This window comes from Opisthocomus hoazin, chromosome 16 (assembly GCF_030867145.1).
Source record: "Opisthocomus hoazin isolate bOpiHoa1 chromosome 16, bOpiHoa1.hap1, whole genome shotgun sequence".
NCBI lineage: Eukaryota > Metazoa > Chordata > Aves > Opisthocomiformes > Opisthocomidae > Opisthocomus > Opisthocomus hoazin.
In genome coordinates this window covers 16405841-16425749 of record NC_134429.1, presented here as the reverse complement: position 1 = coordinate 16425749, position 19909 = coordinate 16405841, and the positions used below count along the sequence as shown (strand labels likewise).

The 19909-nt window shown below is 57.7% G+C and overlaps 1 protein-coding gene across 2 annotated transcripts; it reads left to right on the top strand.

Annotated features, from left to right (window-relative positions):
• The first annotated feature begins 2918 nt into the window (after positions 1-2918).
• Positions 2919-18438, top strand: WNT4 (Wnt family member 4). Of its 2 annotated transcripts, none has more exons than XM_075437229.1 (5): positions 2919-3026; positions 14186-14421; positions 16569-16658; positions 17456-17598; positions 17793-18438. In XM_075437229.1, the coding sequence occupies exons 1-5, from the start codon at positions 2950-2952 to the stop codon at positions 18258-18260; spliced, it is 1014 nt and encodes a 337-aa protein (XP_075293344.1). In that variant the 5' UTR covers positions 2919-2949; the 3' UTR covers positions 18261-18438. The 2 variants fall into 2 exon arrangements, with proteins under 2 accessions (XP_075293344.1, XP_075293343.1); XM_075437228.1 differs by having other exon boundaries at positions 16527-16658.
• The last annotated feature ends 1471 nt before the right edge of the window (positions 18439-19909 follow it).

The following is a 19909-nucleotide window of genomic DNA, read 5'->3' as shown; positions in this document are numbered from 1 at the left end:
TGCATCTGCCGTCCCTCCGGCATGGGGCTCCCACCCATCAGTCCATGGACACCCTCACCCCAACGCATCCCATGGACAAGATCCCACGTTGTGACTGCTGCGAACGGCCTGGCATTCCTGCCCTCTGCATGTACCTCCCTTCCTGCTGGGTGAGTCGGGATGTTCCCCTCTGTTCTACCCCCTGTGCTGGAGACACTGGTCTGAACCTGCTGCAGAAGCAGGTGGACATGCTCTACAACTCCTTGCCCAGGCCACAGGAGGTGTCGAGGCAGGCGTGCTGCAGGCAGAAGTAGGGAGCAGACCCAGGGAGAAGCATCTCCAGGGGTGCTGGGGCCAAGTGGCTGGCAGCCTCCACTCCTGCTAGGAGGATGAGAAGCAGAGTGACCAGGGGATCTGCCTTCCCAAACACCTCCTTGACCCACCTAACATGCCCTTAACACAGGGCCAGCAAAATGAATCTGGAGCCTGGTGCTGAGAGGGGACATCACAGGGCAGAGGAGCATCTTGCATCACCCAGAGCACACGGGGCCCATACGAAGGGCCCTGAGAAATCATCCTGTGGCATCTCACAGAGGTCTTCCAGCTGATGTCAGGCACCCACCGTGCCATCCAGCCACCACAGCCACCCTGACAAGAGCCGCAGCGTGCCCTGAGCCTGCCGGCATCACCGCCAACCCTGGCACCAGGGGCACCTCAGCCAGGGGTGCTCCTTGGGCTGCAGGTGTCCACACTGGCCAGGGTACCCTGGTGACCCGTGCAGAAATTTGGGTCCATGCCCACCCCTCTGGCTTCTGTTGAATTCTCCGGTGTTTCTCCTTGGAGGGGAATAACACATCTGAGGTCCAAACATACGATATTCCCATGCACCCACGTGGCCCTGGCCAGCCAGCCACAGCCCTCTAACCTCTCGTTCCCCTTAGCCTTTCAATTAGCTCTTGCCTTCCTGACGACTTCACTCAACACCCAGAGCGATCAGAAGGCAGAGGAAGGCCACGGCTTTGTCTCGAGCGATGAGCCAGATTAATCAGCTCCAGTTGCACTGAATTACCCAGTCGGGGCTCGCAGCAACAACCTCCGATTCACCGGCAAAGCAGCCAGCATCCCGCTTTCAGCCGGGATAATCAGCAAGGATGTGAAAGCCAGATGAATGACTAGGTGAGGGTGGGCTGCCGCTTGTCAGGAGCTGGAATATAAGTCAAAGCACTTTGAAATTAAATCCTCGCTTTGACAGGGAACTAATGCAGAGATTTTAAAGTAGGTGTAATACACTTAGACAGGCATGTGTGCAGCCCAGTGCAAGCTGCCGTGCTTTGAATAAGTGTGTCCCAGCTACACAGAGAGCAGGAAAATGGAGTTGAAAAGACAAAGGGAATTTTGAATAGCTCCAAACCAGCTTGGCAAGATTTTAGAGATGGTAGCAAGAGGTTTTAGTAATGGACCTAACTAATAACATTGTCAGGAGATTTGGTGCACGGCTGTGGGCTGCCTGGGATCTTGGATTTCACACCAAGCAGCCATCTCGTGTCGCCCCTGGCTTTAAATAAAGTCATTTGTGCCCACGTGGACTGCAGGGGATAGATGGAGGCATGGTGGACGGGAGAGGAGACGGGGATCCCCACGACACCTCTTCGCCCCCAGGGCGGGCAAGCCACGCTGCTGTTGGCTCCTGCTGGGATTCCCAAGAATTGACCTTTCCAGACAGCTTCAGAGTCGGATTTAAGCCTCGACACTTGCTCAAGCGTCACCCTCCACGGGCTCCATCACCGAGCGCTTGGCTGGCGGCTCTCCACGGGGGCAACCTTGTCCCTGCCACCAGCTCCGGCCGCTAATAGAAACCCCCCAGAGCTCTCCCCTTGTTTGCGAATTTCCAAATGCTGAAATTTGGCGTTGGCGGCGAACCCTCGGAAGCTTGGGAAATCCTGACCGGCCAAACAGGGAAGGGAATCTCGGCGATTCCCGGGCTGATCCCAGCAACACGGAGACGCAAGGCAACGCCAGGCCCTGTCCGGAGGGCTCCGCTCTTTCACAGCCATTACCCTATAAACACCAAATCCGAGAGAAAACCCCCTCCTCCCCACTTCGAGATCCCCCCGTCGAGATCCCCCCATCGAGATCCCCCCGTTGAGGTCCCCCTTATCGAGATCCCCCCGTCAAGATCTCCACATCGAGATCCCCCGATCGAGATCCCCCCATGGAGATCCCCCCGTCAAGATCCCCCCCATTGAGATCCCCCCATCGAGATCCCCCCATTGAGATCCCCCTTATTGAGATCCCCCCCATCGAGATCCCCCTGCCGAGATCGCCGCATCGAGATCCCCCCATTGAGATCCTCAGATCGAGATCCCCCCATCAAGATCCCCCCGTTGAGATCCCCCTATTGAGATCCCTCCCGTCGAGATCCCCCCCATCAAGATCCCCCCATTGAGATCCCCCCATTGAGATCCCCCCCACTGAGATCCCCCCATTGAGATCCCCCCCCTCTCTCCCTGCGGCTCCAGGCAGAAGCAAACCCCACCCCCCCCCGATCCCTCCGCGCCCCCCGACCCCCCCCCAGGGGGTCGCGCAGGTCTCCGCGGGGGTTTGGGGGGGTTAAGGGGGGGGGGTGCAGCGGGTCCTTGGCCGCCGCCAGACCCCCCCGTTGCCCCTCCCCGCCGCCGTCCCGCCCTCGGGGGTGTCCCCGGCCGCGGGTCCCGCCCAGGCAGCGGCGGGGCCGGGGCGGCCCCCGGGGCTTCCCCCGCCCCCGGCCCGCCCCCGGCCCGCCGCTCCATCCCGGGATGGGCCGGCCGAGCTGACAGTCGGGCTGGGCGGCCGCCGCGGGCGCATCCACCGGGCAGCGCCCGCCGCCGCTCCTGCCCGGTGCCCACCGGCGGCGGGGGCCGGGGGGGGACCGGGGGTGGGTGGGGAGGGGGCTGCCGGCTCCGCTCGCTCTGCCCCTGCCTGCCCTCCAGGATGAGCCCGGAGTATTTCCTGCGCTCCTTGCTGCTCATCATCCTCGCCACCTTCTCGGCCAACGCCAGCAACTGGCTGTGAGTAGCCGCGGGGGGGGGGGGGGGGGGACGGACGGGACGGGGACGGCGACCACCGACACTTGTTGGTACCCCCGGGGCGGCGGAGCAGGTGCTGCCGGGGTCGGGCAGCATCGGGGCAAGACCTCCCACAACGATGTCCCCCCCGTCCCCATCACACCCGGTACCCGCTGACCCCCCAAAGCGGCGTGGGGGTCACAGCCTGCGTCCCCGGGCAGGTGGGCTGCGGGGGATGCCCACCCTCCCCAGCCGCTCGGGCGTCCCACCGGGGCTGGTCGGGCAGGGGTTGGTTATCAATCCCTCGTCCCCTTTTGCCCTTAAGTTACAAATCCGGACGGTGGCCCCGGGGAGGACGGAGGTCGGGGCGCCGGGTCAGAGCAGGGCCCCGGGGGTCGGCGAGGCGCCAGTGGTCCAAGGGTTTGGTGGGGTTGGGGCGGCCGAGCGTGCCACCCCCGGGGGGGTTGCGACAAGCAGGGCCGCCCGCGCCTCGGACCCCCATTGCTGGCGGGAGGACGGGAGGAGCCCGGTGACACTGGGAACCCACCGAACAAACACTGAAATAACGTGTGAGGTAAACAGGGGCGGAAAAGCGTTCTGGAAAATTCCTGCGTGTTTGCCAAGGCGGTGGGACTGTCTTCTGTGGTGACCCCCCCCTCCCAGGGCAGAGGGGATGGAGGACGGCAGCACCTTCCCACCTAACTTTGAACGAAGGCGCCAATTCCTCTAATTAACCTGCTCCGGTGGGAGATGGCGCTTCCCATGCTCCCAGCGTCGCCGGCTGCCGTGAGCTAATTAGTTCCCGGTGCAAGCACCCAGGCTGGGAACGTGGGCCACCTCCATCTCACCTTGCTGGGTCTCCACCGGCAAGGGCAGGTACACCGCAGCCGGGCAGGGAGTCCCCAGGGCAGTCGGGATGAAAGATCCCGAGCGGCTTGTGCCTCTCCCGACACCTGCGCCCAGGTGGACACGGTCCCACCGGCGCATCCCCAGTGCCAGGAGTCCTCTCCGCGTCCGGATGCAGCTCCCATCTCTCCTGCCTTCAGATCTGGCTCGCTGGAGGCCGCCGGGACGTGGGTGGGTTTTTGGAGGGGCAAAGCGCCAGGTCAGCGGCGTTCTCCGAGTGTCCTGCCCGTGGGAAAAGGTGCTCGCCCGTCGGGAGCTGCCGGGGATGCGTTAGCGCTGAGTCCTCCTCCCCTCCTCCATTGCCAGATGGAGCGCCTCGCGCGCCATGCGTCTCCAGCAAGCGGTGGGTGGATCAGAGCAGCTATCAAGGTGGTCTTGTAAGCTGTCGTGCCTTCGGTGAAGGTATATTGGGAACTGTGGGAGTGTTTTTCCTGCAAGGGAGAACGTCCTGCCGAGGAAGCCGTGCGGGATGATGGCAGGTCCCTGGAGAGGAGCAGCCTGGGCTGCCCCGGGACAGGCACGGGGAAGAGCCCGGCAAAGGGGGATTTCACGAGCGAGGTTGACAAGCCGCCCGGCGCGGATGCACAGAGTGGGACCCCCTGGTCCCCGGTGCCGCACGCAGCTGGGACTGCGTTTGGGAAGCCGAGGCGGAGGGGTGGTTCTCCGGGGAGGGCTGCGTGCAGCCGTCCGTGCCGGCACAGCGAGGGGTGGGCGCGGGGGCTCGGCCGCGGGCGGGCAGAGGGCTCATTCCTGCGAACAGGGGAGGAAAAGCAGAGACGTTTCAGTGCGCTTGAAAGGAAGGGGGTCAACTTTTTTTTGATGCTGCAAATGTATCGTGATAAAAGGATCATCCCCCGCTCGGCACTTTTTATTCTTTGCCTTTAGGATTAAGACAATTCCCATTGTTTATCTTCTCACATCAGAAACAAAGGCTGCCAGAGGCAATAAACAGAGGTAGAAGGATCCCAGGAGTTATCAGATATTCGAGGAATGAGCGTGCCTCGTACGTCTCGGCGAAGCCTCGCGCCTGTGGGCTCCGGCGGGCTCTGCTTTATCACAGAGCTGCCAGCCTGCGCCCAGCACACCGGGGCCGGATCCCGCCTCGCCGGGCGCATATTTCTGCACATAGGTGTGTGCACGGGGTGGCAGCGCTCGGTGAAGTTTGCTTTTCCAGAAACCTGCTGGATTAGTGATTAAGCTCAGTTGTGACTTTTTTTTTCTTTTTTTTTTTCCCCCCCTCCGTAAAGCTTCTTTCGACCTGTCCGGACTCGCATTCCCCCGGCGCTTCGGAGAGACGCCGCTTGCAACACTTGAGGCTGAAGGTTTTCTGTGAGCCTGGCTTTGTGGGGACAGGCTCGTTTCGGCCACGCAAACGGTGTCCTCCGAGCCACCTCATGCCGTAGAAAAGGGAGACAGCGTAGGTACCTCCGGAGGGATTCCTCCTCTGCAGCGAGTGCTGAGCTGGAAGAGGCTTTGCCAGATCTTTTCATTAGACAGACCAAGCTGCTTTCTCTCTGGTTAGGAAGCAAACCTCAGGTGTGTTTTCTCAGCGTCTGAGTTCTGGGAGTCGCTGCTTGGCTTGCTGCCTATCCAGAAAACCTCTGTTCTCCAAATCTGAAGAGATGCTCTGTTCCTCCTTCTCGTGCAAGCCTCAGGCTTGCTTTCCCTCCTGCCTTTGGAAGCTCAGAGAGCTTTAAAGCTTTTCTTCCTGCCCATTTAGGCACAGAATTGTACAATTAAATAAAAGGCTGTAGTTAGTGCCTTTCACATCTAGCTGGTTGTGCACAGGCAGGTCCCTCCAGCTTCTGCTTTATCTCTGGAGGAGTCCAGGGACGTGCTTCACACGGGGGAAGCAGCCGTGTTACTTTCCAAAGTAACTCGCGTTTCACCGCCTCAGTTCAGCTCTCGAACCTGCACGTGCAGCAGCGTGGTTGCCTTGGGAAGCATGTTCTCAGTGGTCCCAAGCCATCCCGGAGCTGGGGCTGTTTTGTAGAGGGCTTCAGCCGAACGCGAACCTCTCTGAAGCCAGCATGGGAGTGCCGGGCTCCTGTATCAGTGGGAGGTAAGGCACGAGCAGTCAGTTATTTAGTTATTTATTCATTTCTTTCTTTATTTTGGAGGGAGGGAAGCCCACCTGAAGAGGTGAACCAGAAAATGTGCAAAGCGGGGTGGGGATGTAAGCATCCACTAACTGCCCGTGGCACTGGGGCTGCTGTGATCTGTAGCTGTTCGGGTGGTTTGAATGAGGAGAGTCAAATCCCATGCCTGGAAAGCATCGGAGACAACAGGGCAGGGGTCCTTTCTGGGTGAGGCCCCTCATTATCAAGCTATCTGGGGATGATTACAGCCTCTTTCCATTTTCTTGCAGCTCAAACTGGCTTTGGAGGAGGCTCTCCATGTGGACGCTGCGTAGTCTGAGATGCGGTTACGCCGCTGCAGAGCAGGGTGTGCCACTAGCAGCTCAGTCTACCCCCTATTTACAGGGGTTTAAAACTTCCTTCTGGACTTGAGACTTGGCTTAAAGGGCCAGCAGCACAGATGGGCTTTTAAACCCTTTAAGAATAATTTAATTTGAGCGCTCTGGGAAAGCTTGAAGACCTTGCAAGTGTCCAAACAAGCCTGGCTAAGCAGTCGCCCTCTAATAGAACCACTCTTGAGGGCTGGAGAGGGAGAGATAAAAGGAGTTTGGGTTTCTCCGTCCCCCTTTCATCTGAACATCACCAGGCGCTTTGCAAACGCGGGGCCCAATTCTTCGTGCCCACCCCTGCCAGCTTTGCAGTGGGGATGTTGCAAGAGAAGCCTGAACTCTCCTTTTATGCCGGTTTGGGTCGTTAAGCAATGTAGACGACTGGGGAAGAAGCACGCCTGATTCCTACACTCGCATCCCTCTGGTTTTAAACCAAACCTGATTTTTTTTTTTTTTTCCTAAGGCGAGTCTCCCCAGCTTTGGTAGAGGGCAGAGCTCGCTTCGCTTTGAGCCTGGCTCGGCTGAATTTTGTACGAGATTCTTCGCGTTGTCGTTGCGACCCTCCCGTTTTCCACCTGGCGAGGAACCGGCCCAGCGTTTCCCCGGTGGATGCCATGCCGCCGTGGTGCAGCTCCAGGGCAGAGCTGCTGCTGCCGGGCCCCGCTCCCCACCCTGCGCTCTGGGTTTTTGATACGAGGGCAGCGTCGAGAAGGTTCCCCGAGCCACGTCTGCTCAGGCAGCCGGGATGCTGGGTTGCGCCGATTGGGTTTGACGGAGAATCTCCTTGCTTTGAGGGCTGCTGTGGGCTGGACGAGCGGCTCTCCGCTTCTGGGGTGCCCAGGGCTCCTTCGCGCTGCTCTGGGGATCCTGCTGGGTCTGCGAGGTGGGTGCAGGCAACCAGAGACACCCATTCCCTGAGGGTGTGGGGTGGGAGACCTAACCCAGCACTGTCCATTGGAAATACGTATTAATTTATATTTATTTCTTTTAAAGTCTCGCCACGTCCGACAAAACCAGCTGACTTTAGCTCAGTGATGAAGACAGACTGGCGTTAAGGGTTGCATCCTGCCGAGGCAGGAGACCTCTGCCAGTCTCAGCGCTGGACTTCCCACCAGTTTGGCTTGTCTCTGAGCTCTGGTCCTGTCTGGCTGGGTGCGGGAGGGATCCGTGCTCTCTGCCTCTGCAGCGGTGACGGGCATTTCTGTCTTTTCCTAAGGAAGCCTCAACCAAAACTACACCCCAGTCTTTAGCAGCAGAGCCTTATTCCAGGGAGGATGGACGTGAGCGAGATAAAACCACGCTGCGCCCCAGGTTGTGCAGAATCAGATCAGCTCCAAATATGAGCAACAGCGAGAGGCAAATTTCTTTTTTGCCATGGTTTGCGATGACTCCATGAGTCAGAACTGGACTTTTGCATTAAAGCAAAAAAAATGTTTATGTTACTCTGCTGAGAGCTACTGTCCTCTCAATTAATTCATCCTTGCGGATGGAGAGAAATGCATTACAGCCATTTATTTGGGCTTTCTTGAAATGATGAAATTGCTGAGCAATCCTGGAGGCGAACAGTTTCCAGGAGGTTCTTCCGTATTTCCTTAGTAGTGCAATGACGCTGCCTCTTGCAATACTTGGTGATTTTTTTCTTAAAGCTTGAAAGCCTCGCGAATCCCCAAAAATCCCAGTCATCCCAGGCTGCTCGAACGGCTGACTCTGCTCTGGAGACAAAGCGCAGGTGACCTTTGTCTGGCTCCAGCCCCGGGGTGTCTGTGGGTGACCCCCCGGCAGCATCGTCCAGGAGCTGCTGCCATGGGCCGCTGTGGTTTGCAGCTGGGAAGGTGGTGTGCAGGATCTGGCTGGCTCAGCAGAACTGGAGCCAGTATTGTGCTTTCATTAAATTACTTGGGGAAAAAATTAATTGAGGATCTTGGCTGATGGAGAGCAGCCTGGGGTCTGATGCAAGTTGGGCGAGATCAAACTAATCCTGCAGAAGGCTCCTCTCGCCACGGATTTGCAAATTCTGATCGAAACTAGAAACTCGTCAGGATTTTTCCAACCAGGTCTAGCCTGAAGGGCTGCACGAGGGGAACTCCCACAGAGCTCAGCCCCGTGGCCTGCGCTTGCCTCCTCTTGCAACAAGGCACTGCTGTTGTGCTGGAGCCCGGGAGTAGCTTCTGTTAGCTTACAAAGGAAGATGCAGTAAAGGATGTTTCCTATGGATCCAAAGTGGATTTCCAGAGTGAATGCTGCTCCCAGATACCGTCCTGGTCTTCCCAGCTTCCATCCTGGTCTTTCCCATCACAAAGTGGAGATGTTGCCCCCAGATGCTCGGAAAGCCAAGAAGCAGCACTGGCTTGGGACTAGCAGCTGGGCCATCTCGCTGTCCCTAGAGACTTGTGATGAGGGAGGCAGGCCATCACCAATGGCTTGTGCATGGGTAGATGCGTGTTTGCTACCTGCACATCCTAGACAGTGCGTGGTGTGCAGGATCTGAGATGTAGGTTCACCTTTGAGCGCAGGCAGTGGAGCTGCACGCTCAGGTCTAGGTCTGTAGGCAGGTAATGGTGAGCGTGGCAATGCCTCCTCCTGGGGGACTGTTTTGGCAGCTGTTAACTGGAGGTAGAGGTTAGGGTGTGAAAAGCACGATTTCAGCCAAGAGATGAAACACGCAGTAACTGTGACAGGAAGGACTGAGCCAGAGAGCTGCTTTTCTTCCAGGGAAGAAACCAGCCAGGCTTTCAGATGATGACTGTGTAAACCGTGGTTTATACCTAGAAGGGATGGAAAGGCAGGCTATCTGATCTCAGGAAGTGGATGTCTCGTTTCTGGGAGGGATATGTCCTGCCGCAGAGCCGTCAGCTGGATAAGGGCAACCTTGCCAGGAACATGCCCAAGTTGGCAGACCTGCTGAACCATGCCAAAGATGTGGGTGGCACCTACGAGCTTGACCACGTTGGCACAGGGGAAGTGGTACTAAGGCCAGTGCGGGACACCAAGAGAAAGCACGTGGGCTCTCTGGCCCACCTAGAGCATCCTTTGACCTGCCAGCCCTGGGACACCTCCCCATGCCTTCTCTCTGCTTGGAAGGGGAAAGCAACAAGCAGAGATGATCCCTGTCTCCATAGCTGCAGGATGGCTCCTTCCAGTGCCCGGTCAGTACCCCTCTCTCTTTGCATCTATCTCCATCCACTTTTGGCTTTTGCATCCTAAACAAGCCTTTTCTTCTTCCTCAGAGGAAACCTCTCTGCACAAGGCAGTCTCAATCCTAAATACATCCCTGGGTCACTGGCTGACCATACGTCCAGCCACGAGAGGCACAGAGACGCTGCTGATCCAGGCTGACTTTGTTGCTCCCTGAGCAGGGAGGACGTTTGCAGAGGCTGCCTCTCGGAGAGGAGCAGAGCTGGAGCATCTCTGCAGTTCAAAACTTGAACAAGGCTTTTGTGGCTTTTAAAGGCCCACTCCAGCCCATTCTGTGATTCTGTCCCATGCAGGTTGGGTGTTTGCTGAACAGGGTGAAGCTTCTGAGCTCATCTGATTTCTCAGCATCTCTGAGTGACATATCAGTGATACCACTGGCCTGGGTCTGACTGTTACCATCTCCAGGAAAATATTCCCAAAATGAGACCATACGAAGAGTTCTCACACTTGAAACTCATTTGTTTAAATAAAAGAAACACCAGAGATCTCTGCTTCCTCCAAGACATCTGCTACATCTTCCCTGACCCACCTCTGCTGAGAATTTGTCAATCGCTCAAATTTCTACACCTTCCCACGGCCGGGAACCCCCTGCCCTCTCCTTCTGGCTCTATCTGCCAACTGCTGTGTCTCTTCCAATGTCTTCTTGTCATTCCACCAATTATTCTTCCTCCTGAAATTATTACCATCATTTTTATTTAAGTAGGGCTTCCCCCCTCCTTTTCAAAGCTCCCTGGATTTGAGGTTTCCTTATTTGCCATCTTGCAGGGTGGATCAACTGCAGCTGCTTAAATTATGGGGCTTCATTCTTGGTGTACATGCTGTGGATGGAAAAAAAAGGAAGGGCTTTCTGTCAGCTTTGTGTTAAATTGGTGACTTTTATTAAAAGGGAGCTTGTTCGGCGAGTGGCTCCTCCGGATTTAAAGGCAGGAGAAAAGAAACATCAATCTCATGTTGAAGTAAGAAGACAAACAAACGGCTTGGACAGCAGCTCACCCCTTGAAACATTCTTTGCCCAATCTTGGGAAAGCAAGAAAATATGCCATTATTGGGGTTTTTTTTTTCCACGAGCAGGGCTGTTTTGAGGCTGCATGTGAGACTTAAGTCATAACCTAGAGCTCTGCGCAGCAATCGAGACGTGACATCAGGATGGAGATCTGCGCTGAGACCTTGCAGAGGGCAGGAACTGTTGGGTTTGCTCCTCTTGGACCCATCTTACTGTCTGTGTGGGTAGAGGGAGAAAGGCTTTGTCCGTGGTTTCTACCACCTCAGTCCAGGAAAATGAAGCCTGGAGCAAGGTCCTCATTAAGGATCTGGTGCAGTGCTGGAGCCGGGTTTCCATGGTGACCGGGGGATGTTGCAGATGGGTTTGGTGCCTTGGTTGGGCTCCACAGCCCTGAGAAATGCTCTGTGAGTCATGGGGTGGAAGCATCTTTGAGTGCTGGTGAGGGCAGAGCATGTTGCCCAGCCCTAATCTCGCCCTTCAGCCACCCTGGAGAAAAGAGGCAAGACGTTGCTGCCCAGTGCCCCTGAATGTGGTGTGGAGAGATGCATGTGAAAGCCTCAAAGCTGAGGTCCTTCAGTAAAGGTACTTCCTCACATCCTTGACTCAACCTCTGGATCCTTCCTGGAACAGGGACCAGGATGGGAGCTGCCTCCTCCCAAAAAAAACACCTTTTTTGGAAAGCAGTGATGGTACTCATGGGATGTAGGAGACTGGCAGCAAGCTGGGAGCCTGATGGGGCCATCGCATTTTAGAAACAGTTGCCTTCATCCCCAAGGAGAGGCAGATACGCATGGGTTGAGGAGGGATGATGGCATACAGAGGACCTGTCATGGGGGAGAGACGCCAGAGCAGCGTTCTGGATAGCTTCATCTTATTTGCCGGCCTTGCAAAACAAATTACCAGACGTGTTCTTGGAGAGCTGTACCTATCTTTGAAGCATCCTTGGCCTTCGTTTTATCATCCCAAACAGCATTAAATGCTTGTTGGGGAGGCATCTTATCAGGCGCATCTACTTGGAAAGGCTTGAAAGGCTCTTGTCATGCTTTTCTTCATGTGTGCTTTGAATTTGTAGCTCCCCCTTGCCTGGAGAATCCCACCAACCTGGGAAATGTATCCAAAAAGGAGATGATGCGCCCATCCTGAGCAGAGCTGATGTTAATGGGGCTGTCACACCTGCGGCACAGCTCCCTCCTGCCAAGGCGCCCGCAGCCGGACCGGGCACTGACTCATTGGCAGGACCGGCCATGCTGCTTTGCAGGAGCTGGTTCCCTGGTGTGATAAATGCTGCTTGAGTAGCCGGAGAGGGGAAAAGCCAAATCGGCACAAAGCAGGGTTAGTACTGGCGGCAGAATCTGGTTTCCTTGGCTGATCTGCCGACCCACTGTGCTTTGGGATGAATCTCACTGCCTCACTGTGCACCAGCTTCTTCTCCATGCACAAACTGCAACGATGGCCGGACCTGAGAGGGGACGGGGCTGTCACAGTCACTCTGGGTTTGCTCAGCGTCAAATGTCCTCAAAGCTCCTGAGGGTGGTTTGCTGCCTTCGTCTTGGGCCAGCCGAGTGCAGTGAGATGCAGCTGTCACACCCCATGTCCAGGACACTCGTTGCGTGGTGTGGAGGCCAGCAGAAAGGTGACAGCCCTGGGTTTGACCGTGGTGGGGTTTCCAAGCCTGCTGTCTGCGTCAGGGAGCTGCGTGGCCAGTCCTCTGCAAACAAGGCTGTGCCCTTGGAGCAGCAGAAAGCCTTGGGCAAAGCTGCTTAGCTGGTATAAAGGCTAGGGAAGAACCTGGCTCTGAAACCACGGCAGCCTGCCACTTCCCGCTGTCCGAGAGGCGTTGCATCAAGTGATCTCCACACACATGGAAAGCTGAACGCTTGCAACGGCTCGCCATGCAGACTCCCCACGGACGCTGCAAGCCAAGCCGGCTTTCTCACCAGGTCCCACAGCCCCCCAGCTGTAAGCACGAAACCAAGCTGGTGAATAATTCTGCTGATGCACGGAAGAGAAAATCCTGTTCTCTCCTCCTGGGGCAGGCTGGCAGGGCTAATGGGAGGAAGAGGCTGTGACAACTTGATTTTGTGGCTGAAGTCAGCAGATCTGGCTCCTGGGACACATGGGAACAGGCAGGGAGCAGGAGCCACTTTTGCACAGTCACTTCTCGGAGGCGAGCACGGCTTCAAAGGAAAAATCCTTAGCAGGATGTTGCAACTTGGGAGGAGGAGGAAAAAAAACAAGCAAACAAAAAAACCCACAAGCTCTGTAGGGCTGGGAAATGCAGAGTCAAGGAATGAGGTTTCCAAAAAGCCTTTGCTCGGTACTCGCATCCCTTGGTGCAGGCGAGGCAGCACCGTGAGCTGACGCCGGTGATTCCCAAGGACGTTAAAGCTCAGTGTGGTCAGCGGGTGCAAGTGTGAGTTGTGCCTGTCCCATGCAGGGGACCTCCCTGCTCCGTGGCAGGACGGGATGCACCGGCGGCTCTGTCACCTAAACCAAGTGCCAGCAGCCGCAGAAGGGACAACGTCTCAAGTACGCACACGCTGGCACAGGCGCGGAGGGAGGGTCTGGGATGATCCAACAGCCTGAGCGAGCTGTGTGGGTCTATCTTAAAACCATTCTGGGGTCCAGAGGCTGGGGCAGGAAGATGGACCTGGGACATGCGGGGCACAGTGAGCTGGGTTACTGGGGTGCGCGGGATGGACCATCGTGCCCACATGGTCAGTGGGGAGATGCCAAGAGCTTGTGGGGTGCTTGCCCCAAATCGGGCAGCTCCCCTTCCCCCCTGATCCCAACACTGAAGAGCAGCTCTGTAGATCCTTCTGATGAGGATGGGATGATGCAGAGGACATGGTCACCTCCATGCAGGGCCAGTCTTTTCCAGGTCAGCAAAGACCTCGTGGCCAGGTTCACGAGCTGGGCTGGTGGAAGAGGTGCCCAGCGTGTGCATTTCTGCCCACATCAGGCTCCCGACTCTGTCCTCCTCACTTCAAGCCCTGCTCGAGTCCCAAGTGACAGGAAACCCCGCAGCTCCCAGAGGCCATCCGTGCCTGCTGGGGGCCAGGGGAGCTAAAAGCAGGCTCCAGGAGGGAAGTGGCTTGGAGGGCGATGTTTGTCGGTGATGAGCACACAGCCACGCCGTGGGAGCGGTGTGGCAGCTGGAGCTGGCAGCCGAGCGCCTGTTCTGCTTGTTTTGGCTGACTTCAGAGACCTCTGGCTTTTCCTAGTAGCACTTGGATGTGCCGGTACTCAGGAGACTTGACCGGGCACATTCAGACAACGCTGAAAATATCTTCCTTGCAGGCAACAGAGGCAAAGGGGAGCCAGCAGTTGGGCTCCGTGAGAGACAGGGCACTGGGTGGCAGAGGGATGCTTGTTTTGTTTGGGCTTGCTCTCTGCCAGCCAAAAATGCATCCTGAGGAGCCACTGCAGTGGCACATTTAAGGTGGTCCCAGATGGGCACCAGGCCTCAGCTACAGAGGGGATGAGAGGCTAGGTCTGCTCGCTTTCTGCAGTGCAGGGTGTCCCAGTTGAACATGGGTTCATGCTCCTCCACCCTTGCCTCCTAACCAGTTATGCTGGCTGTCACGGCAGGTACCTGGCAAAGCTGTCTTCAGTGGGGAGCATCTCCGAGGAGGAGACCTGCGAGAAGCTGAAGGGCTTGATCCAGCGCCAGGTGCAGATGTGCAAGAGGAACCTGGAGGTGATGGACTCAGTGCGGCGCGGAGCCCAGCTGGCCATCGAAGAGTGCCAGTACCAGTTCCGCAACCGCCGCTGGAACTGCTCCACGCTGGACACCCTGCCCGTCTTCGGCAAGGTGGTAACGCAAGGTGAGCCGGGAGGACACGTGCCTGGGGTGCTGCTGCGTGGGGGAATGGCTACCGCAGCAGTCCGGTGGCTGCGGGTGGGGTTTGCTCGCTCGCCCCTGAGCCGGTGTTGGGTCTTGGGGCTGACGAGCCTTGCCCAGGCATTTCACCAGGGCTCTTTTGAACGTACTGGGGGGCAGCTTATCCAGACCCTTGCAGTTCCATAGCTGCTGGCTGCACTTTTCCACCCCCGGCGGGTGCCCACTGCATGGAGGCTCCAGCCCAGGGCATCTGGACAGCCTGGACCTTTTACAACGCCATGCCAAGTTCGAGCAGGGCCCTACAGCCATCCTGCGATCTGATCTCTGCCCTGCCAAGCCCAGGAGCTTCGCTCCGCAAAGCCGTGGCTGCAGCGGGATGCTGGATTTATTCCATCCTTTCTCCGGGCAGCCCCGAGGCCGTGGCCGCTGCTGGACTGGTGCTCTGCTCCCGAGCAGAGCCGTCGGTGGGCAAGACCTCGGGAGGACAGCCCTCTGCCACCCAACATGTGAGGCACACGGTGGCTTTACCCTCCGAGGACAGCATCGTCTCCCACCACCACCCAGCTGCCAGCCTTCGGGGGGGGGTTTATGGCCAGGGCAGCCCGCGACCCCTCTGACCCCAGCTGCACGCAGGCATCCCGGAGGCACAGGGCTGTGATCAAACCAAGCAAGGACCCAGAACATCAGGGTGAGGAGATGGAGGGGAAAGCCCCTCTGCAACCCCTGGAGACCACCAAAGCGGCCCTTGGCTCCCCACAGGTGCTGCTGCCATCTCTGATGCACCCTCTCACTTCTCACCCCAGGACCCAGAGACCAAAGCCTCCCCCCGGGCTCCTTGTTTGACTTTCCTCCCCTCAACGCAGGGGTGAACATCTCTTCTTGTGAAGGTTCAGGGACTGGAAATACCAGAAATACCAGAAACTAAAAGTCGTCTCTTTTTAGGCAGCCACAGCACAAACCGACCAACACGATCCTACTATTAACCTCGATTAACTTGGAGGCGGTTCAGTCCCCGCGCTGGCTGGGTCCTCCACAGCCACTGCCGCCTGGCCCAGATCACAGCTGGGCCACCAAAGTCTGGGCTGCGACCACCAAAGTAGCTGCCCTCTGCCTGACCAGCGAGCAAGCCGTCCCCCCCCGCCTCTACCCCCAGCACGGGACATCCCCCAGTGCCAGCCTGCCTTGCTCGGAGACGGAGGGGCCGTGTCCTCAGCCGGCCTCGGGGACGGTGGGGATTCGGGTGTTGCAAGAGCTGATCCCTGGCCACGCCACCCTGTGTGTTTGTGCCCAGGGATGTCCCCTGACTTCCCAAACAAGCTCTTCCTAACCGCGCGGCACCACAGAGATCGACGCGAGAGCTGGGAAGGGGCTGCACCCTGGGGACCAGCCTGGTTTTGCAAGGCGAGGTGGGGTTTCGCAGGGTAGTTTGGGAGGTGCTGGGATCTACAGGACCCCATGTCAGAGGATGGCAAGGATCTGCCGCTGCAGGGGATGTTCCTGGACGTGGAAAGCAGCCAACTACTTTGCATGCAGGAGGGATTTCATGGCAGAGGTGCCCTGCAAGGACCAGGCAAGATGTTCTCTCCATATAAGCTGTGGAGAGCTCTCCCCACATCGGCAATGCAGCCTTTGCATCTCCCTCATGGCCAGGTTAGAATTTGCCCATTGCATTCATGCTTTTAACCTTGTGGGGCAGTTCCCAGCTCCTTCAGTACTGTGAGACAGGCCTCTCACTGCTGCAAACGGTCTCCCAGCGCCGACGTGTCTCTGCTGAGACTGGTCTGGGCTTGGCACCAAGCAAGCAGCAGCCCTGGGAGTGGGGAGGATGAGTGTGCTGCATGGGGTACCCCATCTTGGGGTGAAGAGATGGACCAAGGGCTTGACTTGATCACTCTGCAGAGCATGCTTTGCCGAGAGCCAGCTTTCAGACCAGTTTTTCAAGGGGGTTTATGTGCAACACCAGCGTTAGGAGGGACGAGGAGCAGGGACACACACACAAAAGCCCACCAAGGGCATCCCCTCCAGAAAGCCCTCTCGCTTGCCATCGACTTGCTGCCCCGTTTCCCACCGTCGTTTGTGCTGTTGCAGGGACACGGGAGGCAGCATTCGTCTATGCCATCTCTTCGGCAGGGGTGGCCTTCGCAGTGACCCGAGCCTGCAGCAGCGGTGAGCTGGACAAGTGTGGATGTGACCGGACGGTGCAGGGCGGCAGCCCGCAGGGTGAGCACGCAGAGGGACGGGGACAGCCAAGCAGGGATGCAAAATGCCCAAGCAGGGAAATGCCCACTCTGGAGCCATCCAGAAAGGAGGAAAAAGTTTTTTTTTTAAAAGAAGAAACTCCCATTAGTCCACACAAGTCCCTCAGAAAGGCATCTGGGAGTATCACCCATGGGGGAGAGAAGGCATCTTGTCCATTTGTCACGGAATCACAGAATCCCAGACTGGTAGGGGCTGGAAGGGACCTCTGTGGGTCACCCAGCCCAACCCCCTGCCCAAGCAGGGTCACCCAGAGTAGGCTGCACAGTACCGTGGCCGGGGGGGCTGGAATATCTCCAGAGAAGGAGACTCCACAGCCTCCCTGGGCAGCCTGGGCCAGGGCTCCGTCACCCTCAGAGGGAAGAAGTTCTTCCTCGGGTTCAGGTGGAGCTTCCTCTGCTTCAGTTTGTGCCCGTTGCCCCTTGTCCTGTCACTGGGCACCACTGGAAAGAGTCTGTGTCCCCCAGGGCCACACTCCCCAGCTTCCCCAGTCAACTTGGATGGGGCTCAGAGCAACCTGGTCTGGCTGAAGATGTCCCTGCTCACTGCAGGGAGGGGTTGGGCTAAAATAATCTCTAAAGGTCCCTTCCAACCCAAATAGAATCATTCTGTTCTATGATTCTACCCCCCAGGCAGTCCAGCCTAGGGGGTAGGAAGACAGAAGGGGCTGCAGGTCAGCTGTAGTTCAGCAGGAGCCGGGCTGGAGAGGATGGGCAAGGCGGGCTGGCTGTAATCTGTCTCATCCATGCGCTCTGCCTTAGGCTTCCAGTGGTCGGGCTGCTCTGACAACATCGCCTACGGCGTGGCCTTCTCCCAGTCCTTCGTCGACGTCCGCGAGAGGAGCAAAGGGGCTTCTTCCAACAGAGCGTTAATGAACCTCCACAACAACGAGGCGGGGAGGAAGGTAATGGTGAGGGGGAAACTGAGGCAGCTGGTGTGGCTCCGCAGCAATTGCTTGAGCCTTTTTGGCTTCATTTAATCCCGTCAGCTCGCGTACATCAGCGTCGCTTTCTGCACAACCCTGCTACGTTGCACTCTTCTTGCTGTGTCCATCCCGAGCTGATGGTCCCATCTTGTTCCTCGTGTCTGTTCCTCCAGGCGATCCTGAACAACATGCGGGTGGAGTGCAAGTGTCACGGCGTGTCGGGCTCGTGCGAGTTCAAGACGTGCTGGAAAGCCATGCCGCCCTTCCGCAAAGTGGGCAACGTCCTGAAGGAGAAGTTCGACGGTGCCACGGAGGTCGAGCAGAGCGAGATCGGATCCACCAAAGTGCTGGTGCCCAAAAACTCCCAGTTCAAGCCGCACACGGACGAGGACCTCGTCTACCTGGACTCCAGTCCCGACTTCTGTGACCACGACCTCAAGAACGGGGTGCTGGGCACCAGTGGCCGGCAGTGCAACAAGACCTCCAAGGCTATCGACGGCTGCGAGCTGATGTGCTGCGGCCGGGGCTTTCACACGGACGAAGTGGAGGTTGTGGAAAGGTGCAGCTGCAAATTCCACTGGTGCTGCTCCGTCAAGTGCAAACCCTGCCATCGGGTGGTGGAAATCCACACGTGCCGGTGATGCACGGGGAGGAGCGCCCACCCGTCCCCCTCTCTAACTGACCCTGCTTCTCCCTTGCCCCACGGCCAGGACTGAGGAAGGACCCCAGACGCTGCAGGGAGAGCACAGCTCTTTACAGAGACACAGCCCCAGAGGAAAAACAGATTTTAAAGAAAAAGAAATATTTAAAGTTAAAAAAAAAAAAAAACCAAAAATATTATCATTGTTGGCTTTTTTTGCTTTGTTTTGTTTGCTCGCTTTATTTATTGCTGGAGCCAGAGCCCCTCGGTGTCCCACGCCGCCAGGGCCGCGTCTGCTCTCGGCGGCTGGCTGGGGACCTGCGCGATGCCCGCCCTCGTCGGATGAGCTCCTGCTGACTCCGGAGCGTGGCGAAACGGGAGGTGTTTGAGCCGAGGCCGGCGTTAGGCACTCGGTATCTTCTGTCGTGGTTATTTTTGTTTGTTTAAGGCATGTGCCGAGCATCCCGGAGCGCTGCTTGCCTTGGCTGAGCCGCGGGAAGGGATGGAGCGCAGCCAGGTGCCTTGCGGAGGATGGGCGGATGGTGACGGGGTGGCAATGTCCCCGGGAGCGAAGCTCAGGGCAGGGGGAGCCCAGCCAGGCTGATGGGTTTAAGAGGGGGGCATGGGATGCTCTCACATCCCCTTGTTGTGGGATGCTCGATGGCCTCCAGGGCGTTGGGTGGGTTTTGGAGCAGCTCCAGTGGCCGCTCTGATTTACAGAAGCTCCTCAGCAGCTGCCCAGGGCTGTTGGAGGACGCAGTGTTCCCACCACGCTCCCCTTCCCCTTGCAAGCCCCTTCCCCCCCCCCCCCACTTCAGCATCTTGCTGAGCTGGAGACTGAAGAGGGTCCATAAAGGCCAACAGTACCTGCAATCACAGAATCACAGAATAGTAGGGGTTGGAAGGGACCTCTGTAGGTCATCTAGTCCAACCCTCCTGCTGAAGCAGGGTCACCTACAGCAGGCTGCACAGGACCTTGTCCAGGCGGGTCCAGTGACTCTTAATGGAGCTGATGGGATGAAATCCCAGGGGATTTCTTCTCCTCTGTCCCATAATTGCCCCCGCCTTGCTCACCAGCATCCCACAACCAGGTCTCCTCCTCTTCCTCCACATGGCTTTTCTCCGCACTCGGTGAGGGATCTGGGGGCAGTCCCTGTCCCGCTGGCTACTGAGAAAAGCGAAAGTATGAAGTGGAGCAATTAATAGGGGGGGGGAAAGATGCTGCTGGGGGCTGGGGGGGGAAAGCAATGCTCATGCTCCGCTGAGCCCGAGGGATGCTGCCGTGTGCCCGACCACCGGGATTCGGAGCAGCAGGGCCCCAGCTGCCCCGTCCCGCTCCTCGCACGCGGGCCTGGAGCGATGCCATGAGGATAACGCGCTGTCCTGCCCGCTCCGGCTTCCCCTCTGCCTGGGATCGGGTTAGTGCAGAGTCCTCGCTGCCGGGCTGCAGGACGAAATATTTGGAGAACTAATAAGCAGAGGGGCACTGCGAGGGGAGGTGGAAAGCGAACCGGTTCCTCTCTCCCTCACCCACTTGTCTGCAAGTCGAGAGGCAAGCGGGGAGCGGAGAAAAACCTCGAAATGGCATCTCGAGCCAACAGGAACATTTGCCCTCGGTGCGGCGAGGAGCCAGCGTGGGGTGGCATTGCC